This window comes from Ogataea philodendri (genome assembly GCF_020536065.1).
Source record: "Ogataea philodendri strain CBS6075 chromosome Unknown scaffold14, whole genome shotgun sequence".
Lineage (NCBI taxonomy): Eukaryota > Fungi > Ascomycota > Pichiomycetes > Pichiales > Pichiaceae > Ogataea > Ogataea philodendri.
The window spans coordinates 73,237-99,916 of record NW_025764159.1 but is presented as its reverse complement, the minus strand read 5'-3'; the positions used below and the strand labels follow the sequence as shown (position 1 = coordinate 99,916).

General features: G+C 42.9%; 18 protein-coding genes across 18 annotated transcripts; 9 read left to right on the top strand and 9 right to left on the bottom strand.

Moving 5' to 3' along the window:
- Window positions 1-16: 16 nt before the first annotated feature.
- On the top strand, window positions 17-3,985 carry OGAPHI_006392 (uncharacterized protein; the record flags this gene model as incomplete). Its single annotated transcript, XM_046207674.1, has 1 exon — window positions 17-3,985. One exon carries the CDS (start codon window positions 17-19, stop codon window positions 3,983-3,985), a length of 3,969 nt encoding a protein of 1,322 aa, XP_046058657.1.
- Window positions 1,393-1,767, bottom strand: OGAPHI_006395 (uncharacterized protein; the record flags this gene model as incomplete). The annotated part of the gene is made up of 1 exon (XM_046207677.1): window positions 1,393-1,767. One exon carries the CDS (start codon window positions 1,765-1,767, stop codon window positions 1,393-1,395), a length of 375 nt encoding a protein of 124 aa, XP_046058660.1.
- On the bottom strand, window positions 2,080-2,352 carry OGAPHI_006394 (uncharacterized protein; the record flags this gene model as incomplete). Its single annotated transcript, XM_046207676.1, has 1 exon — window positions 2,080-2,352. The coding sequence occupies one exon, from the start codon at window positions 2,350-2,352 to the stop codon at window positions 2,080-2,082; it is 273 nt and encodes a 90-aa protein (XP_046058659.1).
- OGAPHI_006393 (uncharacterized protein) lies at window positions 2,540-3,166 on the bottom strand (the record flags this gene model as incomplete). Its single annotated transcript, XM_046207675.1, has 2 exons — window positions 2,540-3,041; window positions 3,102-3,166. The coding sequence occupies 2 exons, from the start codon at window positions 3,164-3,166 to the stop codon at window positions 2,540-2,542; spliced, it is 567 nt and encodes a 188-aa protein (XP_046058658.1).
- An 86-nt stretch (window positions 3,986-4,071) lies between the features above and the next one.
- Window positions 4,072-5,804, bottom strand: OGAPHI_006391 (uncharacterized protein; the record flags this gene model as incomplete). The annotated part of the gene is made up of 2 exons (XM_046207673.1): window positions 4,072-4,939; window positions 5,596-5,804. The coding sequence occupies 2 exons, from the start codon at window positions 5,802-5,804 to the stop codon at window positions 4,072-4,074; spliced, it is 1,077 nt and encodes a 358-aa protein (XP_046058656.1).
- Window positions 5,128-10,020, top strand: OGAPHI_006388 (uncharacterized protein; the record flags this gene model as incomplete). The annotated part of the gene is made up of 1 exon (XM_046207670.1): window positions 5,128-10,020. The coding sequence occupies one exon, from the start codon at window positions 5,128-5,130 to the stop codon at window positions 10,018-10,020; it is 4,893 nt and encodes a 1,630-aa protein (XP_046058653.1).
- OGAPHI_006390 (uncharacterized protein) lies at window positions 7,671-7,967 on the bottom strand (the record flags this gene model as incomplete). Its single annotated transcript, XM_046207672.1, has 1 exon — window positions 7,671-7,967. One exon carries the CDS (start codon window positions 7,965-7,967, stop codon window positions 7,671-7,673), a length of 297 nt encoding a protein of 98 aa, XP_046058655.1.
- Window positions 9,567-10,001, bottom strand: OGAPHI_006389 (uncharacterized protein; the record flags this gene model as incomplete). The annotated part of the gene is made up of 1 exon (XM_046207671.1): window positions 9,567-10,001. The coding sequence occupies one exon, from the start codon at window positions 9,999-10,001 to the stop codon at window positions 9,567-9,569; it is 435 nt and encodes a 144-aa protein (XP_046058654.1).
- A 259-nt stretch (window positions 10,021-10,279) lies between the features above and the next one.
- OGAPHI_006387 (uncharacterized protein) lies at window positions 10,280-11,026 on the top strand (the record flags this gene model as incomplete). The annotated part of the gene is made up of 1 exon (XM_046207668.1): window positions 10,280-11,026. The coding sequence occupies one exon, from the start codon at window positions 10,280-10,282 to the stop codon at window positions 11,024-11,026; it is 747 nt and encodes a 248-aa protein (XP_046058652.1).
- Window positions 11,027-11,292: 266 nt separating this feature from the next.
- On the top strand, window positions 11,293-14,625 carry OGAPHI_006386 (uncharacterized protein; the record flags this gene model as incomplete). Its single annotated transcript, XM_046207667.1, has 1 exon — window positions 11,293-14,625. The coding sequence occupies one exon, from the start codon at window positions 11,293-11,295 to the stop codon at window positions 14,623-14,625; it is 3,333 nt and encodes a 1,110-aa protein (XP_046058651.1).
- A 207-nt stretch (window positions 14,626-14,832) lies between these two features.
- Window positions 14,833-15,540, top strand: OGAPHI_006385 (uncharacterized protein; the record flags this gene model as incomplete). The annotated part of the gene is made up of 1 exon (XM_046207666.1): window positions 14,833-15,540. One exon carries the CDS (start codon window positions 14,833-14,835, stop codon window positions 15,538-15,540), a length of 708 nt encoding a protein of 235 aa, XP_046058650.1.
- A 639-nt stretch (window positions 15,541-16,179) lies between these two features.
- On the top strand, window positions 16,180-17,700 carry OGAPHI_006383 (uncharacterized protein; the record flags this gene model as incomplete). The annotated part of the gene is made up of 1 exon (XM_046207664.1): window positions 16,180-17,700. One exon carries the CDS (start codon window positions 16,180-16,182, stop codon window positions 17,698-17,700), a length of 1,521 nt encoding a protein of 506 aa, XP_046058648.1.
- OGAPHI_006384 (uncharacterized protein) lies at window positions 16,630-17,561 on the bottom strand (the record flags this gene model as incomplete). Its single annotated transcript, XM_046207665.1, has 2 exons — window positions 16,630-17,257; window positions 17,509-17,561. The coding sequence occupies 2 exons, from the start codon at window positions 17,559-17,561 to the stop codon at window positions 16,630-16,632; spliced, it is 681 nt and encodes a 226-aa protein (XP_046058649.1).
- Window positions 17,701-17,773: 73 nt separating the features above from the next.
- On the top strand, window positions 17,774-18,739 carry OGAPHI_006382 (uncharacterized protein; the record flags this gene model as incomplete). The annotated part of the gene is made up of 1 exon (XM_046207663.1): window positions 17,774-18,739. The coding sequence occupies one exon, from the start codon at window positions 17,774-17,776 to the stop codon at window positions 18,737-18,739; it is 966 nt and encodes a 321-aa protein (XP_046058647.1).
- Window positions 18,740-18,786: 47 nt separating this feature from the next.
- On the bottom strand, window positions 18,787-22,071 carry OGAPHI_006381 (uncharacterized protein; the record flags this gene model as incomplete). Its single annotated transcript, XM_046207662.1, has 1 exon — window positions 18,787-22,071. One exon carries the CDS (start codon window positions 22,069-22,071, stop codon window positions 18,787-18,789), a length of 3,285 nt encoding a protein of 1,094 aa, XP_046058646.1.
- Window positions 18,809-22,816, top strand: OGAPHI_006380 (uncharacterized protein; the record flags this gene model as incomplete). The annotated part of the gene is made up of 4 exons (XM_046207661.1): window positions 18,809-19,039; window positions 19,165-20,496; window positions 20,623-21,558; window positions 22,280-22,816. The coding sequence occupies 4 exons, from the start codon at window positions 18,809-18,811 to the stop codon at window positions 22,814-22,816; spliced, it is 3,036 nt and encodes a 1,011-aa protein (XP_046058645.1).
- Window positions 22,168-23,403, bottom strand: OGAPHI_006379 (uncharacterized protein; the record flags this gene model as incomplete). Its single annotated transcript, XM_046207660.1, has 1 exon — window positions 22,168-23,403. One exon carries the CDS (start codon window positions 23,401-23,403, stop codon window positions 22,168-22,170), a length of 1,236 nt encoding a protein of 411 aa, XP_046058644.1.
- Window positions 23,404-23,514: 111 nt separating this feature from the next.
- OGAPHI_006378 (uncharacterized protein) lies at window positions 23,515-26,673 on the top strand (the record flags this gene model as incomplete). The annotated part of the gene is made up of 1 exon (XM_046207659.1): window positions 23,515-26,673. One exon carries the CDS (start codon window positions 23,515-23,517, stop codon window positions 26,671-26,673), a length of 3,159 nt encoding a protein of 1,052 aa, XP_046058643.1.
- Between the last annotated feature and the right edge of the window lie 7 nt (window positions 26,674-26,680).

Sequence of the window (26,680 nt, the reverse complement as noted above, 5' to 3'; positions counted from 1 at the left end):
TCTGATTGAAGCGGAAATGATGAACTTTTTCTCTACTCGCCGACACGCAAAGCAACTGGCATTGTCTGCTGCAAGAGCTAAACGGTTTGTGGGCGCCACCAAATCCCGGAAGGCAACTTTGTTTTCTGGTCAAACCTACGATAAAAGCGCTCATCAGACTGCCGCTATTCTAGGTTCAAACAAATTCAATCATATTAAGTACTCCGATTTAGAAGAGATCCTTCTTTCATCCTCGGTTGACAACATTCTTACTCCTAGCTCGAGTAACATTATCAGATCATGGAGTCTTTTTGAAGCTTGTCTTTTCTCCAAAGATTTTGAAAGGGCAGATATGATTTTGCAAAGTATCGCCTCTGTGAAGTCTGCTCAAGACAAGTCAAAGCCTACCAAATACTTTTATGATGGAGTCTGCGAGTTTTTATCTACATGGGGGCGCAAAGATGGAGTGTCGATCACCGAGATCAAAGATTGGCTGAAGACGTTTTCAGCTGTTAACCCTTCATTTAGGAGCCAACCGAGAATTGTCGCTTGGATTATCCGGCTCAAATTGGAGAAAAACTCTCCTATTACCGATATACTCTCCGATATTGATACTTACAGCGTTGCACGCCCTCAGCAGAAGAAAGCAGATATTTTTCGGTACGTTGATATAATCGGTGCTGACAATATACGTACACTGGTTAACGCTGATCCATCGCTTGTGAACGAACTACCAAAGGAATACAAGGAGTTCTTCAAGCTGTTTGTTGGACAAAATGATCAGCAAACATCGCTTGAAGGTATGGAGGTCCCGGAATCTTTGGACGGTGTTCGCGAAAAACCGTTGGAAGTCTCTCAAGTACCAGACTCAACTATTGAAAAATCTGCCTCTGGGCAGTCCGAATCTGTGGTCAACGAGATGGACGAACTGATGCCCGTCTCATCGTTCAATTTGAAGGCAATCAGACACACTTTACTTGGACTAGTCAACAACTACAATGGAGAGGGAAAGTTTTTGGACAAGTTTTTTTCTTTGGCAAAACAAGAGAAGCTAGACATAGATTATGATTATTATGAAAACAGCGAGTTAAAACCGGATTTCTTCGAGATGAAGTCCAGTTTACCGGCCGACCAGCACGAAAAGTTCGATATGGTGTTGGATATGGTCTCCGAAGATCGCCAGAAATTTTTAGAATCCACAAGCATCGAATCTGCCAGGCTGAAATGGGAGCACGAGTTCGAAAAAATAAAGGACAAGAGTATGCCATCTTCTGTCGGATCTTACCTTCATGATTGGCTCAAGAGTATAGAGCCATTGGTCGCAAAAGAGATCGACGAATATTGGGTCGCAAGAAAATTGGAGACTAAAGGTAAGCTCAAGAACGCTTCGGCTTTTGACCACGAAAGATACACTCAGAAGCTGAAGTACGGTCCATATTTGTCGCTAATAGATCCATCGAAGTCTTCAATCACTACCATCTTGGAAGTTCTAAAGACTTGCATTTCCTCTGACCTCGCTCGTGGAGCCCCAGTCTCGAAAGTTGTCATGTCCATTGGACGCGCCTTAGAGCTTGAGTTCAAAGCAGAAAGATTGTTGGCCGCCGACATTGATGTCCATAAGAATTTCAGAGCTATCAGAAAGACCACCGAGTTCAAGAAATATCTGAGAGGAACAAGAGCTTCTAAACTGATCGAAGAAGCCGAACTGAAAGCAGAATCTGCTGCCGGCGAGTGCGTCAGTGCAACAAGCTGGGACTCCGATAGTAGATGCAGAGTTGGATCCGTCATGCTCTCGCTCTTGTTGCAGGTTGCGAAAGTCGACGTTGAGGGAACAGACCCAGTTTCTGGAGAGAAGAAAACAGCATTAGCACCAGCATTCTATCACACGTACGATTATCAAAATGGAAGCAAGATCGGTGTTATCAAACTGAACACTAATTTTGCTTCGAAACTTGGAACTGAAAGGGTGGATAACACGTTGCAACCTCATTTTATGCCAATGATTGCTAAACCACGTCCATGGACCACCCATGATGATGGAGGCTACTTCCTCAAGAGATCTCCAGTTCTCAAGGCCAAGAATTCTCCAGAGCAAGCAGCCTACGCAAAGACGGCAGCATCACATGGAAAGATCGACAACGTTTTACAAGCTTTGAACAATTTGGGTTTCACAGCGTGGACCGTCAATAAGGATGTTCTCAAAGTGATGATTGAAGCTTGGAATACAGGAGAAGAATTCTTGGAGATTCCAAAGTTCCAAGAGACTTTGGAGCTTCCACCTCCTCCGTCTGGAGATTGCACCCTTGAGGCATTTTTCAAACACAAGAAATTATGCCAACAGCTTTGCAGAGAATACTCCAAAAACCGGTCCATGAGATGCGACACTAACTATAAGTTAGAGATCGCCAGGGCATACGTGGGTGAGCGTATCTTTTTCCCTCATTCGTTGGATTTCAGAGGAAGAGCATACCCTATGCCACCATACTTCAACCACTTAGGCAATGATCTTTCAAGAGGTTTGCTGAAGTTCTGGAAGGGCAAGGAGCTTGGAGAAGAAGGATTAAGATGGCTCAAGATTCATGTCTGTAACCTTCTTGGTTTTGACAAACTTCCTTTGGATGAGAGAGTCAAGTATGTTGATGACAATATGGAGAAGATTTTTGATTCTGCTCGTGATCCATGGAACGGTTCTAGATTGTGGGTTGAAGCAGATAAACCATGGCAATTTTTGGCTTCGGCAATAGAATTGGAGAGGGCTTATCAACTGGAAGATCCAACGAAATTCGTTTCGCATCAGCCAGTCCATCAGGACGGAACTTGCAATGGTCTTCAACACTATGCTGCGCTTGGTGGTGATATGGAGGGCGCTAAACAAGTTAACCTGGTGCCAGGTGATAAGCCATCTGACGTTTATACCCATGTTGCTCATCTTGTTCAACGATCTGTTGATGAAGATGTGCGTGATGGTGTGAGTGACGCAGAAATTGTCAAGGATGTCATTAGCAGAAAGCTCGTGAAACAAACAGTCATGACCAGTGTCTACGGTGTTACTTATGTCGGTGCTCGTGCTCAGATCACCAAGAGATTGAAGGAGATTGAAATGAACGATCTCCAAATCTTACCCGCATCCAAGTATCTCACTCAAAAGGTTTTCAAAGCCATCAGAGAATTGTTCGATAATGCTCATGCCATCCAAGACTGGTTGATCATCGCTGCAAAGAGGGTCAGCAAATCTATCCGGACAGACGTTGAGATTATGGATGACACCGATTACATGTGTTCTGTTATTTGGACCACTCCGTTGGGATTACCTGTTGTTCAGCCATACAGAGAGTATAAGGGAAAACCAGTTGAAACTGCTTTGCAGACTATTACAATTGTTGATCCATACCAACCGAAACGGGTTGACGGACGCAAGCAAGCTAGCGGATTCCCACCCAACTTCATCCACTCATTGGATGCAACTCATATGATCCTTTCTGCAAACAAGTGCTCTGAAGCTGGCCTTACATTCTCTTCTGTGCACGACTCTTACTGGACTCATGCCTCCGATGTTTCTGTCATGAACAAGGTGCTGAGAGATCAATTTGTTCATTTGCACACCAACAATTTGGTTGAGAAATTGGATGCAGAGCTCAGAATGAGATATGGAGACACTCTAATGGTTTATGAAATTGATCAAGGAACTGAAATGGGTCTAGCTTATAAGCATTTCCGCTACCTTTTGTCAAAAACCCTTAAAAGATCTCCGACCTTGATCGACGAAGCAATGACAGAGAGACAAAGACAGATTTTGCTCAAGTCCAAGGATCCAGAAGAAGTCAAACAGGGAAAAGAGATGGTCACACCCGTTACAATTGCTGAAGAGCTACAATTCAAGCCAAGTCCAAGAGATGAAGTTAATAAAGGAACTACAATTTTAGTTCCATTTGACTTGCCACCAGTCCCACCAAGAGGTGATTTTGACGTGGGCATGGTTAGAGATAGTTTATACTTTTTTTCTTGATTGTTCGCCTTGTATATATATCGCTAAGGAAACAAATGTTTATTTGACTTAACAAAAAATGTAGAGACACCCATTAAACCTACTTTTCATGAATCTTTCCCAACTGGAATTATTTTCCCTTGTGCTTCCAAGTTCTCGATGAGCATACTGAGAGGCTCAAGTTCGTTCTTGGCGATCAAATCGAATTCTGTGACAAATGAAATAAAATGCGCAAAATAAGAATTCCAATGAGCTTCCAAAGACAAGTGGACAAACTTTTCAAAATGATTATGGAATATGTGCGCAATGATTCTAAACATCTGGATATAGATACCTTTGATTTCGCGCAAAAATGAAGGTGGGAATGCCATTCCCGATTTGGTTGGAAATATGGTCTGATCATTGATTTTGTTGCTGATCCATGTCAGGGCATGATCGATATATTGGCCCGCTGGTAAAGATACAGCTTTGTTATTAGGCAATAACCAAACGTATTCAGTCTTTGGATCGGCTGTCATTATAGGATATCTATCAGGGGTAACATATTCGGCAATAACACCGTAGAATTTATTCAAATGGTTGAACAACTCAAAAGTATTCAGGGCCAGCCATTCGTGATAATCAACGTACTTTGGTTGTTGAACAATGGTTTTATAGGATCCTTTCACCAAAGCGATTTTAACGAACGGTTCACATATAAAGAGAGGTGGTTTTGAAGACTGTTGCTGCTGTTGCTGTTGTTTATTCTGTTGTTGACGATTTGTGTTTGATGACTTGAACGATCTAATAGATTGTTTGGATGGAGAATGCGTCCTTCTTAAGGACAAAGAAGAACCGTTATTGTTCGAATAAATTGATCCCTGGGTATTTTGATTGTAGTTGAGCGAAGTGGAAGAATCGTTGTTAAGGTACAGCTCACCATAGTTGTTGCCAAGTTTATTCTGATTTTTCTTTTTTGAACTCCTAGTGAAGCCCCTGAGGAGTTAGAATACAGCAAAAAAGCATCGTATTACTTACTTTATGGTGTTCAAAAAAGACATTGTAAATTCAACTGTAGTTAACTTTTGGTAAATTTATTGGTGTTTTGATCTCATTCCGGGTAAAAATTTCAAACGCGCATCTTTTGGGTCAGATCAAAAATATTCAATAGTAAACAATAATTCATGGCCACCTTGGTTGGATCCGATTTGGACCTCGACTCTCGTCATGTTCTCACTTTAAACTTACATTCAGATTTCAGTGAGGCCTCATTGATCAGAGATTTTACTGATTATAAAGTCTATCTGACTGGGGATAGTGAAAGTCTTCTTGCTGGAAACAATACAATATTACTGGTCAAGGGTGGGTTAGTCACTCGAAATCTCAAATTTGACTCACAAATCATTAATTGCTTCTTCACCAGTCTGAATGGAGATCAGGGAGGCTTGAAAAAGGAGAAGGTTTTGGTAGTTGTCCTCAAAGAACAGATTTGTGTGTATGAAAAAGGTGGGCGCTCTCAAATTGTTAGTTTTCCGTTCCACATCAGGGGGGCATTCAGCTTTGAGAATGGTCTAGTCATCGGAAAAGAGTTCGAAGGTCCAATGTTACATCCGAACAATACCACACAAAATGTCCAGTCCCCAACCTTATACTCTGCCGGACTCCCACCCATCTCGGCGACCTCGAGCACAATAGGAGCAAATGAAAGCAACTTCCTTACGTTGTTAGATTCATTGGGTGAACTGGGATCAATTGTCTCATCTTCAACAACTTCCTTCAGCACAAAAGAAGAATTGGTTTCATTCCCTTCAACATCATTGCACTCAATTGCAACGACATATAATCCGATTGAGAAGACCATCACAATATACCACACAAGATTCTTGAATAGAAGCAAAAGTTCAAGGGTCAGCTCTTATTCTTATCACAACCTACCAAAGCGAACAAGCAGGAAATCGTCCCACAGGAGCCAGAGTAATGCGTCCACTGCAAATAACTCCTCCGGAGTGAACAAGAATGGCACATCTAATGCTACTCCGAGTGGTTCCAAGAATCTGGAGGATCCGGTTATGGAAGCTAAACAGTTTCGTTCCACGTCTGATGTTATGTCATATGATAGAATGGCTTCTGGAAGCGAACTTCATAACGACAACAGCAGCTTTTATCTCTCCCCCGGGCATCATCAATTCGAAACCGCAAAATTGAGGAAGGACGTAATTTTCACGAAGCTTAGCTCGATAGAGTTTGAAGATGATCTTAGGTATCTGAAGATCTTTAACATTGCATACAATGATCAAGAAGCTATCGTGGTTTGCAACTCAAAAGACAAAAGCATAGAATTTATCATCTTCGACAACCCAGGCAATTCAGTGAGCTTGCCATCGTTCAAACTCACATATTCCCTACAAGCACTGGATGCCGTCCCATTCAGTACCACTGCGGAACACCCAGGCTATATCGTTATGCTCTATGATAACTCACATGTCGTGCTTGTGAACCCATTTCTTGGGACTTTATCTTCGAGAATCGATCTGTCATCTCAACTACCCCCTATCAAGCGCCTTGACGATAGTTTCGGGTCTACGCTTTCCGTTCACTGCATTGACAATAAGCATTATACACTTAATTTGACCCTGGAGCCAGAAGATAAACTAATAACGACGCTTATTCAAATTCTCAAATATCTTGCAAATTCATATACGTATGAATTCTTTTGGCTACAATGGTGTTCCAATTGCTCATTGGATATACCTCATAATAACAACTGGAAAACGTTCGTCGTCACATTGCTTTCACTCATCATTCCGGAGGATTTCACAATCGATGAAGCTATAATATCCAAGAATGAAATATGCTCCTTGCTACCATATGTCAAGCTCGCAAAAACGAATATCGAGAAACTTTCAACTAGTTCTCATTCAGGAGGTGCTCAAATTCTCACCGAGCTTGCTCCCTCAATATTGCTATCCTTGCATTTGGTTAGAGAGGAGTTGAGACTCAACGTCTTGGCAGGGGAGAAAATGGGTCAACTATCACTGTTATTAGCCCAGACCGTATCTTGGATGGGTTGGTCCGAAGCTTGGTTCAGATATTACAAGATCGATTCTCATAATGTCGATCGTCAAGTGCGATTTTTATCAGCGCAGCCTCTCATGACTCCTCCAAATCTATTTGAATCGCTCGCAAGCCTTTTTGCCTACACAATCACACCTTACATTACCTTTTCTCAGATTTCAGAAGAAGATGAGTCAATTGACGAGCTCATAATCCCACGAACGTTTTATGTGCTGAGACTGTTCGAAGCATTAGTGTCACCGGAGTTTGAATCGTCTGACGTGGTAAATATGATGGTCGATTACAATATTAGCCGTTCTGATCTTGAAACTTTTCCAGCAGGCGTTTACCTTCCTCTCAAAAATGCAATAATCAACTGTGGAGAATCTGCTTTTCAATGGAATGCAGGCAAATCTGAGCTTGAGTTAATCGGACGTAAGGATTTACTATCGTTTACTGAAACCAACCCCAAGGATGCCTTGAGTTTCAAGAAATCTTTTTCTGATCACCCTCAGAAAGATATGACCCAAATTTTGAAGTTTGTGAACGATAACGAGGCCATTAGCGCGTGGGATGGTCAAGCCGAAGCCGACCGATTACAGGTTACCAAACTGATATTTTCTGAGGATAGGAGATTTTATGAACTGACAAAATTATTGCAAACTTCAAGAGTTCAAACGGCCACTTTGCATTCAGAACCTGGAATTGATGACCATGAGAAACTGATCCAGCAGAGGGCACTAGGGTCGAAAGTTGCTTTACGAACTTTAACCATGCCACTAGGAAGAGGAGCGGTATTCGCATCCAGCAGAAAACCTCTCATGACTGAAAGATTTCCTATTCCCAAAATGAACTTCAACTCCCTTATCTTGCCTGACATGATCAACGTCAGTTTAGAGAAAGATTCGCTTGACCAAGACATGTATGACTGGGGATATTTCCATAATGGAGCGTCAGCGGGCCTTACCATTTCGAGAGACTCAACACAAATAAATGGAAGCTGGATTGTTTTCAATCGGCCGCCAGTCTTAAATGCTCAACACGCTGGATTCCTTTTAGGTCTGGGACTAAATGGTCACTTAAAAAAGCTTGAAGAGTGGCACATCTATAACTATCTCGGACCAAAGCACAACTATACGAGTGTGGGTTTATTACTGGGTATGGCCGCTAGTTTGAAAGGCTCGATGGATATCAAGTTGACCAAGGTGCTCTCTGTTCACGTGGTTGCCCTTCTTCCAGCAGGGTCAACCAACTTGAATGTCCAATTGCCCGTTCAGACTGCTGGATTAATTGGTGTTGGATTGTTGTATCTGGAGTCGCAGCATAGAAGGATGACGGAAGTCCTTCTATCTCAAATTAGCTCTACCCTGGTCTACACCGAGAAAGAGTTTGTTAGCGAAGGATACAGACTGGCCGGTGGAATAGCGCTCGGCTATGTTAACCTTGGTAAGGGAGAAAATCTGAAAGCCACAAATGATACCCATGTTATAGACAGGCTGTTTTCAATGGCAGTTTCATTGAGAGATATTCAAACTGCAGACGAGTTTGACAAATCCTGTGGAGGTGCAATTATGGCCCTCACCTTGATGTTCCTAAGGACAGAGAACCAGGAAATTGCTGAAAAACTTGCTATTCCGCGTACCATGCAACTTCTTGATTACATCAGGCCAGACTTCTTAATGTTAAGATGTCTTGGTACAAACATAATTTTGTGGGATCAAATCGAAACAGGCAGGGAGTGGGTTGAAAGCCAGATACCACCTTGCATGACTGAAATGTACACTGTTGAAACGATTCATGAACTGGACAGCGATTTCCTTCCTTATTTGAATGTCCTAGGAGGCGTGCTCTTGTCAATTGCTATAAAATATGCTTCAACAGGAAACCCAGAGGCCAAAGAAACGCTCTCTTTCTACTTTGACAAGCTAATGAAAGTTTGTTCACTGGAAGCAAAGAAATATGACGAACGAATTGCTTTAATAGGAGCGGAAAATATCAGAGATGTTGTGATTCTTGGGTTGTCGCTGGTCACAGCAGGCAGTGGTGACTTGGATGTTTTCCGAAATCTGCGTTATCTACAAGGAGTTGTGGATGATACAATGAATTATGGAAACTACATGGCAATCAATACCGCTCTGGGAATGCTCTTCTTGGGAGGAGGCCAAAAAGCTTTCAGAAAAGATAATCTTGGAATTGCAGCTCTGCTAACAGCGATCTATCCTGTTTACGGAACCAATACTTATTCAAGCGGAAATGAGAGTTCTGAAATCTACCTGCAGGCTCTGAGGCACTTTTGGGCTTTAGCTGTGGAGAACAGATGTCTGAATGTTCGAGATGTTGATACGAAACAGCCTATCAAAGTTGAAGTCCAGATAGAGACCGAGTTGGGTACCATATTTAACCTTCAAACACCGTGCCTGAGCCCAGAATTAAGTACAATATCGAGAATAAGGGTTGTTGATCCTGACAAGAAATACTTCCCGGTGACTCTTGACTTTGAAGAGGAAGGTACATTGGAGTCATTTATCGAAGCCCAACTGAACATATTTGTATATCGGAGGAGGGAGCATCAAGATTTGCGACTACCTTTTACAGAAATTGTGCGACAGTTAGACACAGAAGAAGATGAAGAGCAGGAACAAGGATGTATCAAGGAGCTTGAAAGTTTATCAATTTTCAAGAAGCTGTCCTCTTTTGAGAGATCGGACTTATTGGGAAGTAACAATAAGGAGCAGCGAGCACAATCTACGATTATTGACTTCAAACTGGAGGTGGAACGACTTGCCACAAATCCACAGACCATAAACGACTTATGGAACTTAAAACTGTTGTTTAACTTTGTGAACAACCTTGGAAAGTACGGCGAGTTAGGAACATCAAAAGAATCCAGTGAGATGTCGATGTCCGAGAAAGCAGACGAGTTTTCAGGACGGGCTCCATCAGAACTGAGTTTCCTGAACGTCAAGTTCATTGAGGAGCTGAAGAATGATCTGTGGCTTTGCATACAAAATTCAAGTAATTGAATCGGTAGAATTCGGTAGAATTTCTAAATTAGCTATGTATGCGGGGATACCAATTAATTAGCTTTCCCCGATTATCGCGCTGCATGCTGGGTAAAATGAATATTGCTGTGGTACGATTCAACAGAGTACGGCGATACAACAACTTCGCCGGTAATTCCCGCCCTGAAATCTCTCGATTGCTTCCAGGCCTAGCTAGACTGACAAATAAAGGGAATATAGAGCTGCTTATTTCCTATAAAGTCTTTGTATAATAATTATCATGGTCCAACTGTTTGTGGTTCACCCTGACCTTCAAGTCTCTGATTGTAACGACTGTCCGTCACAGAACTCTCTGGACAAGAAGAAAGGAGAATATATCAAAAACCTCAAGTATTATAAACGGTTGACAGCAAAATTGTCACATAATGCGGACGTTGCGCAAGTGCCAAATTACTGTCTTACGAGGAATACGGAGCAGAACGTGAACGACATTATTCATAGTGCCGAGAAAATGGACGATGGTTCAGATGACGATAAACCAACCTTGGATGACGTTCATGAACTGAGCCACTTACCGTTATCGTCGATGCAGATCAGCGAAGACGATTTCACCAAACAAGGGACTACTAGAGTTGACTCTATGTCTCTAGAGGAAAAACTTGAGCTGCCAGCCAACTTGGATTCCCGTTCGATGGATGAAGACACAAACAACTTCTTAGCATTAAAGTACTTGCAAATCATCACCGATTTGTCTTTGGTCGAGTACAAGTATCTCCAAAGTTACTCCAAGATCAACGAGTCAATCAAGAAGTATTTCTCGATGCCCGAACTGACATCAGATCTGGAGGAAGAAGGTTGCACGGTTGTCAGCAACGAGATGGAATTTTTCAAAAAGTTGGAGCTTCTCCTAAAACGATCACGCGAATTAAAGTCTCAGTTTGAAGAGAAGTACCTTCTACCAAGACAGCAAGTGTCCGACCTAATCCACACGTCTACTCATCCTGCCCAGAAAGAGGCTGTACGCTGAGGACTATCCATATTACGTAATATGTCTTTATTTATTTTCTCAACACGAACACGGTCCGACTGAAAAATATTTATTTGTTTTCAATAATAACATAGAGGAATGGAAGGAGGAAAACATTAAAATCCTTCTATCATATTTTGCATTGCACAAACAGACATTTTAAGGCATCATAAGTGTTCAAATTCATCTCTGTCGTCTCTTGATAGGCTTTTTGAACTTGATTACGATTGAAACGTGGAAAGAGATCTGTTCAGTAAAGTGATCTGATGACTTCTGTGGCACCCAATAGAGTATCATCCTTTGCTGCAAAGGCTGCTGCCACGGCTACCAATCGTCAGAATAATACTGCTACTACCGGAAGTGATATACCTCAAATTGATCGCGTGGTAGAGAGTGTTGCTAATGCGAACAAACGTCTCTCGCAAACTTCCACAATATCCAATAGCAAGCGAAAGGCTGAAAATAAGATTGGCCCATGGCGTCTCGGACGTACATTGGGTAGAGGCTCTACAGGTAGAGTTAGACTAGCTAAACATTGTGTTACTGGGCAGTTGTCTGCGGTGAAGATTGTGCCAAAAGCAGCACCGGGAACCGTCCCCAGCTACAAGAAAGGCAGAGGTCCAAAGATAGATCCCAATGGTCTTCCCTATGGGATCGAGCGTGAGATCATCATCATGAAACTGATTTCACACTCTAATATTATGGCATTGTACGATGTTTGGGAAAACGAAAACGAGCTGTATTTGGTTTTGGAGTATGTGGAAGGCGGTGAATTGTTTGATTTTTTGATTAACCGTGGAAGGCTCTCCGAGAGAGAGGCTGTTGGTTACTTCAAACAGATCATTCGTGCTGTTGAATATTGTCACAAATTCGACATTTGTCACCGCGATCTAAAGCCCGAAAACATACTGCTCGACAAAAACCACAATATCAAAATCGCTGATTTTGGAATGGCTGCTTTAGAAACCAAACACAGATTGCTTGAAACATCTTGTGGTTCCCCGCATTATGCATCACCAGAAATTGTTGCCGGTAGGACTTACCATGGATCGCCAAGCGATGTCTGGTCATGCGGTATCATCTTCTTTGCTCTTCTTACAGGTCACCTTCCGTTTGATGATTCGAATATTCGCAAGCTATTATTGAAAGTTCAAACAGGCAAATTCCATATGCCTGCAAATCTGAGCAACGAAGCAAAAGACCTTATATGGTCTATGTTGAGAGTTGATCCGCGCAATAGGATTTCAATTCATGATATCCTTCAACATCCATTGCTTCGGAAGTATCCTGATACTGAGCAAAGTCTACCTGTCATCGAAGATGTTGATGAAAGAATGTCCAAGCCGATCAAGGAGATTGATCCAGACATTCTTCATAATTTGCAAACTTTGTGGCATGGTATTCCGATCAATGAACTTGTGAAGAATCTTCAAAACGGTGACCAAAACCCAGAGAAAATGTTCTACTATTTACTGGAGAAGTACAAGGAAGACCATATCGAAAACCCGAATGAGTCGTCTAAGCAGTCAAGAACTCGCAGACGGCCACCATCTCCTATCAAGTCTGCTAAACTTGGGATTACCAAGTCTACCAGCATAAGAACAATTATTCAAGACGAAAATGGGGAAGTATTGAAAATGACGACGAAGGAAATGCCGCGTGCCCCCACAAAGGCGCTGCCAAAGAAGCCGTCCAAATCTTCAATTAATAGCAAGAACCGGGCCCCAGCTATGGTTGTCTCTTCGACTCTCAACAAATCTGTTTCCTTCAACAAAAGAAGCAGTAGTAAGCTATCCAAGGCTTCGCGGTCATCTTCTAAATCATCACTTGCCAAGTCCAAGAAACTCACGGTGAATCCAAAAAACCTTCCTAAGCTTCCAGAGATTGATCTTTCGGAGTTTACTTACATGGTGAATGCCGTGTTTCCCGACGATGAACCAGACCTCAACCTAACATTCGATATTTATGATGATTCGAAAACCTCGAATCCTAAGCCGGAACGTTCGCCGGCTAAACGTTCGATGAGCTCTATTCAAAAGGTTGTGACACAACCAAGGATGTCAAATATGGATGATCAGGCATTCAAATCATCACTGGATCCTAAGCTCAACAGGAGACTACTTGCGAGAAAGCCTGTCCCTCAGACAATCTCAAGATCAGGTCACAGGTCGGGCTCAGAGTCTGCGTCTGACTCTGCGTCAGAGTCAATCAGAAAGACTAGCGATGTCCTTCAAAAGTTTGGTGTTAAGATGGATTTGGATGGATTTGAAACTCAGAGATCCACTCCAAAGAAACAGGCACCATCGAAGTTAACCAGAAAGAGTAGTATTGTTACCTCGCATTCGTCTTCAAAGAATCTGTCGTCTTACTTGTCTCCTCTGAATGACATATCAATGAACGATTACAACAAAAAGACCAGGACAGAGGCTCCGCATTACACTAAGTTGTTGCCAGCAAAGCGTTCTCCAAACCGTCACAAGACTCACAAACCTGATGTATCAGTTGACGAGAGCATAGTATCTTACGCCAATTCATACAGTTTGCATTCTGCAATTCAGATTCCGATTCTAACGCCTATGGATGAAAAATTCAAAGTTCATCCTTTTGAAGAAGACAAGTTTGCAGATGCAGAGAATGAGAATGGCAGCAAGATCATCTCATCACAATCAAACCAGTCCATATTGAGGCCACATCGTATAGCCGAATCTGCACCATCTCACGATTCTCATTTGAACAAGTTTGTGCAACAGCCGTTCCCAACGATTCGCTGCTCTCTTATGGCCAACTCTAACTATGATATGCCTCCCGAAGACGGCACTAACAGGAAGAGGATGACTCTGACTCCAGAGAAGGCCAAGAAGATTGAAACCGTGAAGGAAGAACCTGCGCGCGCATCGATTTTTGCTGACCCGCAGATCGAGCAACCGTTCATTGTTCACGATGAAACCACTATATTTGATGATGAGACCACAGAAAAATCACAAGTTGTGGACCTAACTCGTCAGCAGAGGGCATTTAGAAGAAGCTCTAACATCAAGGAGCGGATAGTTTCATTGCTTCCAAGAAGGGAGTCCTTGGGTGTGCATAAGGTGGATAATTCCCCTATTGACCCTAATTTTGAAGAGAGAGAGGCAAGGGAGACTGCGAACGAGATCGCTACGGAGACGAAACAGAAACGCCCTAACTGGTTCAAACGTTTTATTGGAACTCTCGAATGGCAGCCGGAGGTTTCTAAGAAGAAGGCTGTTCCGAAGTTCAAACGTACCAGGTTTTGGAAAAAACAGCATTATATTGAGAGCGATATCCTCACGAACGAGCAAGTTATCAACGGACTGAGGAATCGTCTTGAACATCAGAGCTACGTAAAATTGCGTCCGGGACGTAACGAAGACGTGTTGAATGTTGAATACATTGGCAACTCCAGAAAGAACGGGCTGCACGTGACCGTGGAGACAGATCGTCAAGACGGCTATGAATATGGGTTTTCAGGCTGTGTTGTCGTGATGACCAAGAATTCTGGGTCCAACAGGATGTTCAAACTGTCATGCACCATGATGGATCAGTTTGTGCGAGAAATGGAGATGACAAAAAATGACTGATCATAAGGGGTAGGAGAGCTGGTGAGGTTTATTAAATAATTGATTGCGTAAAAAGAAATTTTCAAAAATAACGGTTTCTTCTGCAAGACGGTGTTGACAGGGATCAACCAAATTGGTGGTCTGACCGAATATTTTAATATACTAAAGAATAGAGATCGTCAAGATGTTGAACGTAAGTGGGATTTATCGAATAACAAGAGATCTAACATGGTGCAGACCAAAAACATACGGATTAGCGTATTTGGAGAGATCGACAGCGGAAAAAGCACGTTGGTTCTCCAATATGTGCAGTCGCAGTTTGTTGAAGAGATCGATCATCATATCCAGGACATATATACCAAGAGGACTGAGATCGACAACGAAATCTACCAAATAGATATACTTGACGTACTAGATTCTGATTACGGGTTTGACACTCGGACTGAGGAAATGATTGCTGATTCAGACGCTGCTATTTTGGTATATTCTGTGCTATCTGAAAGATCTTTTAACTCGCTCATAATGAAAGGAGTTAGAGTGTGCTCACTGTTGAAGCACAAAGACATACCAATAATTTTAGTTGGTACCAAGACCGATCTGGAGGATCTTCGCCAAATCTCGGCCAACGAAGGAACTCAGATGGCGCAAGAAATGGGGTGTGTTGGCTTTCTTGAATGCAGTGCCAAAACCAGATACAACGTGGATCAGGTGTTTGAAACCACAGTCAGGAAAGTTTTGAGCCAAAGGGAGGCCGAGCAGAAGCTTCCAAAAGAACCTGCTACGAACTCTCAAGAAGTTGAGACAAATCCAGACCAAAGTCAGCAAGAACCTTCTCAACAATCTATAAAACCACAAGCGAGAGAGATCGTGCTAGACCGTTCGGCTGGTCCTATAAAGACTACTCAGAATACTGATAGATGCTGTATAATAGTGTGAGAAACTAATAGACTCTTTTGTCCGCTGCTCTACAAACCCATACACCACCAGATGCGAAAGGAGAAAAAAGAGTTAGCCGAAGATACGGCGGCAAATGGAAAATTCCTTGAAGCGCTCGGATATTGAAGGCAATATCGAAGTACCTATTTTAATAATATAAATGAGGCAGAAGTCCCCTCACCCCAGATAATTGCCAAAAACGTAGAAACTCAAGATGTCAAAGTAAAGATTTACCAGAGTTTGTTCAAATCTCAACCTATAAGTACTAGCAAACGGGGTGCGGTATCGGGAGTATATTCCCGACGCGTACAGGTGGAAAATTTTCCGTTCAGTCATCTATCCGGATATGAAGGTCCGAGCGGCCCTGTACCGGCATGAGTCAATACCTTGGGTTCCAAGGGCATTCATGGGGACAATAGAGGAAATAAAGAGGTAGCGGACGGCAGCCCGGTAAATTATCACTTGTGGTTCCAACACAGGAGCTCTGCATATACGCGCTTGGTTTCCTATAGAACATATGGCTATATCAGAGAAATCCTGATGTAAGAGGTGTATGCGATTCCCCGGTTTTTTTCACTTTTTTTTGCAGATAAAGATAAAAACCGGCCGACTCCACTTGTTACTCATTTTTCTTTCACCATGTCTTCTGTCCCAAGCGAAGAAAAGAAGTACGATCTTGATGAACTCGCCCTCTCTGACGGAGGAAGCACACCAGCACTTGCTCTTTCCGACTCCGAGAAAGACGAGGCCGTGAAACAGCTCGCAGAAGAATACAACGTTAACCAGAAAAGTTTGATGTGGAAGATTGACCTTTGCGTTGTTCCGCCATTTTGTTTACTCTACTTCCTTGCCTTCTTGGACAGAGTGAATATCTCGAATGCCAAAGTTTATGGAATGCAAACATCCCTTGGTCTGCATGGTGAACAGTTCAACACCGCCTTGACTGTTTTCTTTGTTCCATACGTTATTTTCGAAGTTGTTTCTAACTACTGTTTGAAAATCGTGAAACCACACTTGTGGATGAGTATGATGATTGTTCTTTTTGGTGTCGTGACTCTTGCGACCGGATTTGTGAAGAACTTTGGTGGTTTAGTTGCTACCAGAGTTATTCTTGGATTCTGCGAAGCTGGAAGTTTCCCTGGAATTTTCTACATCATGGCCAACTTCTACTCCAAATCTGAGGCCCAACGTCGGTTTAGTATTTTCTTCAGTTGTACCTCTGTTGCTGGTGGATGTGGTGGTGCTATCGCCTACAGAATTTACGATTTGAATGGCGTTCACGGACTCGAGGCCTGGCAATGGATTTATATCATTGAAGGTACCTTCAGTGCTGGTCTTGGATTCTTGCTTTACTTCCTTATCACCGATTTCCCAGAAGATGCCAAGTTCTTGAAGAGCAACGAAGTGAAGTTTTTGAAGAAGAAGTTGGAGATCTACTCCGGTAACTCTGGATTTGAGGTCAAGCAAACCGTCAAAGACGTTCTTGAGGTTTTCAAAGACCCAATGCTTTATCTTGGAGCCTTGATCTACTTCTGCTTGGTTATTCCTTCTTACTCTTACGCCTACTTTGCCCCAACCATCATCAAGCTTCTCGGATACACAGCAATGGACGCTCAAGCACACTCGATTTACCCATGGCTCTGCTCTTTGGGATTCTCCATCATTTTGGCCTTTGCCTCTGACTTTCACAAGTTTAGACTCCCATACGCAGTCGTTGCTGCCTGTGTCGCAATTGCAGGTTTGTCTATGATTCTTGCAGGTGGTGAGCACTATCACGTTAAATACGGAGGATGTTTCCTTGTTGCCTGTGGACTTTACTCAAGTATGCCTATTGTTGTGTGCTGGATCAGTCTTAATTTCTCTGGTCACATCAGAAAGGCCGTGGGAACGGCCTTTGTTGTCGGATTCGGAAACATTGGAGGTATCATTGCCTCTTTCATCTTCCCAGATAAAGAATCTCCAGACTACGTCAAAGGTTTGGGAATTTGCATTGGTTTTACTGGTCTAGCCATCGTGTTCATGTTCCTTTACTATGGACTTCTTGTGACGCGAAACCACAAGAAGCTTACCGCAACTTCTCTCGCCAAATGGGAATCTTACGATGAAAGAACGCGCATAATGAAGGGGGACCTCAATCCATATTTCAGATATTTGTACTAAAGAAATAGATAATTTATATTCAGGCTGTGGAATAAGAGAAATTCTCTTGTTAAAGAAATTCTTTGCTTGTTTTATGTTTTCCCCTGAACAGCTTCCGTATTTTGATCCGCACGTCGACCGTCGTGTGTGTTTCATTTCGGGTGGAAACAGTGGTATTGGCTATTACACCGTTCTTCATTTGTATCTTCATGGATATGTCGTTTACGTTGGGGGTCGCAACATGAATCGTGTCAGGACTGCTATTCAGTCTGTGAAACAGGAAGCTTTGGAACGTCAGAAATCGCCCTCTCATTCGTTTGGAGAACTTCATTACTTGGAATTGGACTTACTCAATCTCCAATCGGTTGAATCAGCCTTGCAGGATTTCAAAACTAGAGAAAAAACCCTTCATTTGCTCATCAATAATGCCGGTATCATGGCCGTTCCTTACTCTGTCACAAAAGATTCTTTCGAAATCCAATTGCAAACCAACTACATATCACATTTTCTCATCACTAGCAGATTGCTCCCGTTGATGCAAGATCCAGATCTTGTGAAAGATCCGCGAATTGTGTATGTGAGTTCTGTGGGTCATTGGCTGGCACCGTTCCCTTTCAAATTGAGCTACAAATTTAATTACCGCCCAAACATCCTCTTCACGTGGTTCAGATACGGAATGGCCAAAACAGCGGGTATTCAATACATGTCCAGACTTGCTAAAATCAATCCCCAGATTTTGTGTGTGTCTGTTCACCCAGGATTCGTGATGAACACCAACTTGTTTAGCCACTTCACAAGACTCCCCTTTATCGGGTTGATATTCTGGGTGTTTTTCCAGATATTTGGCTACTTTTTCGGTGTATCAAACGAAGAAGGCTCATATGCTACCCTCAAGTGCGCACTAAGCAATGAACTTACAACCGAAAAAGATAACGGTAAATTTTACGTTTCTTACGGCGTCGAACACGAACCAAGCTACATAGCCCGCAACGCCAACTATGCCGACCAAAACTGGGCATGGACAGTCAAGGAACTCGCTAAAAGGGGCTATGACATATAGATCTCGCTATTAACATTATTTCGCTTGCAGTATATTTATTTATCACTTTACTCAACATTCTTGATAGAAATGGCTGGCTGTCCTGGAACGGAGCTTTCCAAGATCTTGCTGTTTGGAACTTCGATAGTGACACCGGTGAAAACGTCTTGTCCAGAAGTGCTGTCGCTGCTAATTGGGACAGCCTTAACGTCAACAACATTACAGATAGCAGCAGCCTTCTTAATCACGTTCTTGGCCAATTCCACAACCTCGATCTCATTAAACGACAACTCTCTGTTGAAAACAGACTCTGGAGTCTCAGTAGCCAATCTCTTCTTCAAGGTAGAAACAAAAGGCATAGCCTTCTTCATATCCTTTCCATCAATGCTGGACTTGATTGCGTTGTTGTCATCGAGCTTGTGCTCCTCGAAAAGCTTTCTGACGAGCTCGACGTAGTTCTTCTGCCACTCTGGGAAGCTCTTGGAGATGAACAAGGTCAAAACACATGGCTTGTCCTTGTTCAAGTCGGCAGGCTTACCCTTCTTCTTCTTGAGCAATTGACCTTCGGTCTCTCTGATAGATCTGGACAAGGTTCTGATGTATGTCAAAGCGTCGGTCAACGAAACAGAGAGTGGCTCCTTTGGAGTTGGCCATTTGGCGTGCAGAATGGTCTCCTTGTGTCCCAGAACTTCTTTATAAATGAACTCGGCAAAGTGTGGGGCAATTGGAGACACCAAAATGGCCTGGGTCTCAAGGTACTTGATAACCAAGTCTTTGTGCATGCCATCACCAATGTTGCTAACTTCTCTGTAGTAATCTCTGGCAGTTTGGTAGTCAAAGAGAGCAAACTTAAGACCTGCTTTGAAGTTAGTAGCATCGTACTGCTGATAAGTCTCGTTGATCAAAGAGTTCATCTCGTTGTCAAATGCTTTGTCAAAGAAGTTGTACTCTCCGGTTCTGAAAGTGTCGATGTTCTTGACAACGTCCTCGGCCCAGTCTTTCAAAGTGTACATTCTGAGAATGGCGGCGTTTGCGTTACTCTCGTCAAAGTTGGCATCTTCAACACTGTCACCAGAGTCAGCAAGAGCAATTCTGGTAGCATCAGCACCGAACTTCTCCACCATCTGGGTCAAAGTCAAGAAGTTTCCTGTAGACTTGGACATCTTGGCGTTGTTCAACATCAGGTGACCATTACATCTGATACCCTTTGGCCAGAACTGCTTCTTGAACAGGGCAACGTGACAGTAGATGAAGAAAGTCAAGTGGTTTGGAATCAAATCTTTTCCAGAAACAGACATGTCTGTTGGATAGAAGTATTCAAACTCTCTTCTCATGATGTCAAGTTGTTCTTGAGGAATGTCACTCTCAACCTTGTCGATGTTACAGAAGATATAATCCCAAACGTCATCGGTCATTTGTTCAACCTTGATTCCAAATGGTCCAGGAACTTTTCCGTAGATGTCCTTGTGGAGAAGATGAGACACAGTGTAGTAGGAGTGGTAGATAGTAGAGTCGGAAAGAGATTCAACAAGGTACTTTGGATCCCATGGGATTCTGGTTCCCAGACCGTAACTTCTAGAAACAGCCCAGTTCTTCAACCAGTTGAGAACACCTTCAAAAGCGTTTCTGCTCTCAGCGCTGTATGTGTTCAGGTTGGAGAGACATTCCAAAGCTTGCTGCTTCCAGGATTCTTCACCGTAGTCCAAGTACCATTGATCCTCAAGAGAAACAATACACTCATCTCCAGATCTCGAAATGACTTGAGATTCTGGCTCACTGTAAGCAAAAGCTTCACCAGATGCAATTAAATCCTTCTTTGCCTTTTCCTTGGCAATAGAAACCTTCTCACCCTTGTACTTTCCAACGAGCATGACACCATTGTAGAAACCCTCCTTGTAGGCAAGCTCTTTAGCGGTTGCAAGAGGAACGGTATCCTTAGAAGAGTTGATCTTCAACTCCTTCACAAGATACTCGGCACAAAGATCACCATACTTTTCAGTCTTGATGATAGGAACTGGGTCCTTGACAACCCACTCCTGTTTAATGCCGTAGTACTCAGACTTGTTGTAAAGATCTCTGGTGGTGGCATAGTCATCAGGAGAGTCAGATGGGACACAAGTAACAACACCAGTACCCTTAGATTCCAAAATGGTTTCCATCGGAAGCACTCTGAGCTCTTCCAGTGGAGTCAAAGGAGCGTGAATCTTCGAACCAATCAAAGTAGATCCAGAAATCTTCAGAATGTAATTGTAGTCACCTCTAACTGGGGAAATCTTTTGGTAACTCATGTTCTTGAAAGATTTCTCGGTACAGATGTAGTATTCTCCATTTCCAGCGTCGAACAATCCGTAATTAATCTTTGGAGACACAAAACAACACGTTTGACCGTACATGGTTTCTGGTCTCAAGGTTGCTGCAACAAGGTACACCTTCTTACCAGCCAAGTCGAACTTCTCATTCTTCAAGACCTCCTGAGCCTTTTCAGCAAACTCGGTAATTTCAATCTTGATACCAGTGTACTCTTGAGGGAGAACAGCCTCTCCGGACTGTCTGTCGTGGTCCATACATGGCTGACCATCCTTCACGGAGTAAATCGTGTATCTCTCACCGAATCTGATCTTGTTTTGTTGCTTCAACTTGTTCATTTGCCATCTAACAAACGAATCATAGAATCCGTTGTAGTCAGTAGTGACGGTAGATCTTCTCCAGTCAACCTTTCCACCAAAAGAACGAACCTGCTCTTCAACAAGCGGAGGAAAGTACGTAACCCAGTAGTATGGGTCGGAGAAGTTCTTGATCTCAGAGGTTGGAATACCCAACTGTTGCATAATCTCAAACTGGTACTTGGCACGGCCTTGTTTGGCTTGGGCCTTTGATTTCTTGGCAGAGAACTTGGTGACATCCTCTCTCTTTGCAGCAGCCTTTGGCTTTTCTTCTTCTTGATCTTCTTGTTCGGGAAGTTTGGAGAAATCCTCACCAAACAGCTCGATCTCTCTCTTCAACTTGTCAGCAGCGGCGGAAATGGCAATACCAGTACAGTGGAATCCAAGAGGGAACAAAACTCTGGCACCCTTCAGTCTCTCGAAAGATGCAGTGAACTCACTCTTAGAGAGCGTAAAACTGTGTCCAGCATGCAAAATACCGTTCATGTATGGATAGGCCATGGTGGTGAGGAATTTGGGGTTCTTGGCGTGGAGCTCCTCATAAGAAGTTCCGTAAGGAATTTCCTTGTCGGTAGGAGCACTCACCTCAAACACTTTGTCCTCTTCCCAGATCTTTCTGTACTTCTTTTCGATTTCAATCAGAGCATCACGACGGTTGGTGTTCTCGAGAACGATCGGTTTAACCTCCATGTTGGGAATAAAGAGTGAATATTTTTCGACGAAAATTAAATAAGTCATTGTTACGTGCACGACAAACTTTTTGTAACATACGATCGATTTATTACTCTATATTAATGCAACTCTTCCGGTTTTCTTGGTCTGCCGGAGAACGTCTCTGCGACGACGTCTGAAGTATCTGTTCATTTCACCGCGGTTTTCCCAGAACCACTTGTCGTAGTCTTCTCCAAGCTGGACAGTTGGCAGGGAAGCTATTTGTGTTTGGGCACTCAAGAATGGAGAGTCTGAGTGCGAGAAGAACAAGGCAAACTTTCTTGAGACAGACGGAGGTGCCGCAACAGGAACAGGCTCTTCAACCACCGGCGCTTGTTCTGTTTCTGTGGAATTCAACAATGTACGCAACGTCTCTGTAGTGTTTTTCGAGTCTGTTTGTTCCTCAACCGGTTCAGTTGGTTTCTTCAGGAACGATGGCAAAAACTCCGTATCAATATCCTCATCCTCTTCTTCACTCACCTGTGGTTCTTCTGCAGGTTCCTCAACAGGTTCAGATTTCTCAATCTCGAAATCACCATTAATCTCTCCTCCAACAACATCAGGCTGCTCGAAAACCTCTTCGTCATCCAATTCCATGGGCTTTTCGAAATCAAAAGAATCCATCCATGATTCCAACATTTTATTAGTGCGCTCCTTTTCATCGTTAATTTCAAGCTCAGTCTCTCCCATATTGATATCTGTTTTCACTTTCTCGACAGTATGATCGTTACCATCTCTCCATTCTCCGTCAATATATCTCCAAACGAGATCCACAGGATGCTTGTTTTTGTTGTAACCCCAGACCTTGGTTTTCCGTCCTCTCACTATCTTTAAAACTCCTTTGACATTGGTTCTCATAGTGATTTTTGCAGGATTTATCTTTCTCGGGTCCTTTCTTTCTCTTCCCTTGATAACCTGAGAGAGTTCAAAAGGGTTAACATCTTTTTTAGCAATTCTTTCAAGCCGGCACTTTGCTATCCGGTCTCTCAATTGTCTGTCTTTGATCTTGGTATCCTGTCTCCGACTATCTTTCTCCCAACGGGTTCGATAATCAGGCCGAGCCTCTTGGATAACCAACTTTGAACCTTTGTAATTCACACCGTTCAATGAACGTATAAGTTTAGCTAATTGATCATCGGCAATATGCATCATGATGTATCCGTAATGGTAGCCCAAAATTTCTTTAGTATGAAGTGAGAAACCTTTCTCGATCTTACCAAACTTCTCAAACCTTTTCTCCAAATCTCCAATATTATCGACAAGAGAAGGAGCAATAGCTCCCACATATATTCGACGCACCCTGGAGCCCATCCTGATAACTGTCTAGCTTAAAGATTTAAAATAATTTTTTAGCACTGGCCCGGGTAATAACCAGTGTTTTCGAAAAACTTGAAAAACTAATTGTTTCTTGTTATTCTCAGAATGCCGGTCCAGGAAGATTCATTCTTGGCTGTTGAGGAAACTATTCCTTTGAATGCCGACTGCTATTTGAGTACCCTGGATGAGAAGCAAAGAGAATCGTTTGTTTCGAAAAATATCACCATTCCTTTGAAGGAGGAAGGCGAGGAAGTCGTCATTGATACCGTCAGCGACCTTCCCGAGGATTCAAGTGAACTTTGCGCCTTGCTTACAAACGAGGAGTCAGCAGCCGAGCATTGGCTTGTTGTCGCCAAGGCATATGCCAGCCAAGGTAAAATCGACGAGTCTTTGAACGTTATCAGAAACGCATTGGATTCACCAACTATCATGGACGCTACCGGAGACGTCCAATCTACCTTGCACGGATTTTTGGCTTGGTTGTACCTGGCAAGAGAAGGGAAGGCAAGTGGCTCTATTACATATGAAATGGCTTCCAAGGAAACCGAGACCGCACTTTCCCTGGATTCTACTAACGAGTTAACTCTTCTCTCACAAGCTTTGTTGTCTCTATCCTCAGGAAAACAGAAGAACAAGCAAACCAATTTTGAGAAAGAGTCAAGATCTCTTGATAACATTCTGAAGAAGAACCCAAAGAATTGTTTTGCTTTGGTTGCCAAAGCCAAGATATTCTTTTACAAGGAAAACTACACGGCCGCTCTTAAAGTCTTCCAAAGGGTTTTGATGTTGAACCCATTGCTTAGACCAGATCCAAGAATCGGTATTGGAATGTGCTACTGGATGCTAGACAGAAAAAAGCTTGCCAACCAGGCCTGGCAAAACTCGATCCAGGTGAACCCAGAAAAGAACTTGGAAGCCAAGATTTTAATCTCGATTGCCAAATTTGATGATGCATTCACTGGTGCTGTCTCCGATGAGGATTTCAAAGAGAAATACACTCTCGCATTGGAATTCACGAAAGCTTCGTATATCGATGCTCCTACTAATGGCGTTATCCTGTTAATTTTGGCCTCTTTTTACTTTTCCAAAGGAGATTACGCATTGGTCGAAAAGGTTGGTGAAAAGTTGTCCAAGAGCACAACAGTCTCCAGTGCTGTTAAGAGTGATGCTTTCTTCTGGCTTGCCAGATGCAAGTTCGTTCAAAACGATGCTCTTCAAGCTCAGAAATACTTTAGCAGCTCAATCAAATTGAATGAGAACAACTTGCTGGCAAGATTCGGATATGGACAATGTCTTGTTCTAAGAAATGACATCAACGATGCCATCAGATCGTTCGAGAAATTACAGGCATCTCATCCACGTATACTTGAAGTCACATTTGCTTTGGGAATGCTTTACAGCAAGAACCCTAAGCAAGCTGACAAGGCCATTTCGTTCTTGGAGAAATACGTTTCTCTTGCAAAGGAACATGGAGAGTCATTGAACACTTCTGCCCTTATTACTCTGGCCACTCTTTACGAAACTAGAGACATCTCACAATCACTCAAATTTTTGACTCTGTTGAAAGAGAAAGAAGTTTCGCTAGGTAAGTCAGATACCGAGCTTTCGTTTGCTTTGCTCAATAATATCGGAGTGTTGTCATTGCTGAAGAATGAAAATGATCCACTTTCCTATTTTGAGAATAGTTTACAAGCCCTTGAGTCACAAGAAGACGAGAGCACCAAGAAAGATGCTATCAAACTCATTTTGAATTACAACGTCGCTCGGTGTAAGGAATCCCAGAATGATATTGAGAGTGCGAAGTTGAAGTACCAACAAATCATTGAGCAATGTCCAGGTTACCACAGCGCCAGATTAAGGTGGTTGCTCCTCACATGTCTTTCTGATAAAGAAGATATCCATGAGGAACTTACACAGCTTTTGGATGAGGCCTCAGATGATTTGGAAGTGAGATCTTTCTATGGATGGTACGTCAAGAAGTTCGGGAAGAAATACATGGATACAAAAGGTAAAGACTTGGAAAGTGAACACCACAGAGAGACTCTGGTCAAGCACACATCTCACGACTGTTATGCCTTGGTTTCATTAGGAAACGTTTATGCTACTCTTGCCAGGGAAGCCAAGGACCAGCAAAAGAAAGAGCAGTACTACACTCGTGGTGCTCAACTTTATCAAAAGGTTCTTTCCATCGATCCAAAGGACGCTTATGCTGCACAAGGAATCGCCATCATATTTGCTGACAAGAAGCAGATCGGTTTGGCCCTTGAAATTTTCAGAAAAGTGAGAGAATCGTTACAGGACATTTCTGTTTACATGAATCTTGGACACTGTTTTCTGGAAGCCAAACAATATGCCAAAAGTATTGAGAGTTATCAGCTAGCCTTGACTCGTTTCACTAATGGCCAAGATGCTAACATTCTAAATTTCATCAGCAGAGCATGGCTTTATAGAGCAATGTCGGAAAAGAATCTCGAGTACTTCAAAACGTCTCTTGAAATTGCCGAGAAGTCTTTTAAGTTCAGCAGCATTCCATCGTTGAGATTCAACATTGCGTTTGTTCATTTCCAGATTGCCGAATTTTTGAGAAAACAACCAAGTTCCAAGAGAACTATCAGCGATTTGGAAGAGTGTGTCGTTGGACTAGGTAAGGCTATTGAGACCCTGAACGATCTGGCTGCCAATGAAAGCCACCTTCCTTTCCCTGCCGAGGAGCTCAAGTTGAGAGCCAACATGGGTAACACGTTGACCAAGCAGTTGGAGAAGGCTATTGCCGAACAGAAGGATTACGAAGGAGGTTTGGAGAGCAAGCTTCGTGAAGCCAAGAAGCTCAAGACTCTGGAGGAACAGAGAAAGCTGGAGCAAAAGAAGAAGGAAGAGGAGGAGAGAAAGAAGCTTGAGGAGAAGCTTGCCGAGGAGAGAAAACAGCTTGAAGAGACCACCAAGGCGTGGAATCAACAGCGGTTGGAAGAGGACAAGGACAACAGGGACGAGCTCGACGTCACTTCTGAGGACAAACCCAAGAAGAAGAAGGGAGGACGCAAGAAGAAGAAGGAGTTCGTTGTTGAGAGCGAAGATGAAGATGAGGAGGAAGTGAAGAAAGACGAGAGCGAGGACGATAAGAGTGATGTTGGCGACCTTTTCGACGAAGAGAGTGACGACGAGAAGAAACGTAAAGCAGAAGACGACGAAGACGGGGAAACAGAAGGAGAGAGAAAGAAGTCCAAGCCGGACGAAGGAGGGCTGGAGAATTTATTTGAAGAGTGATGTAAAA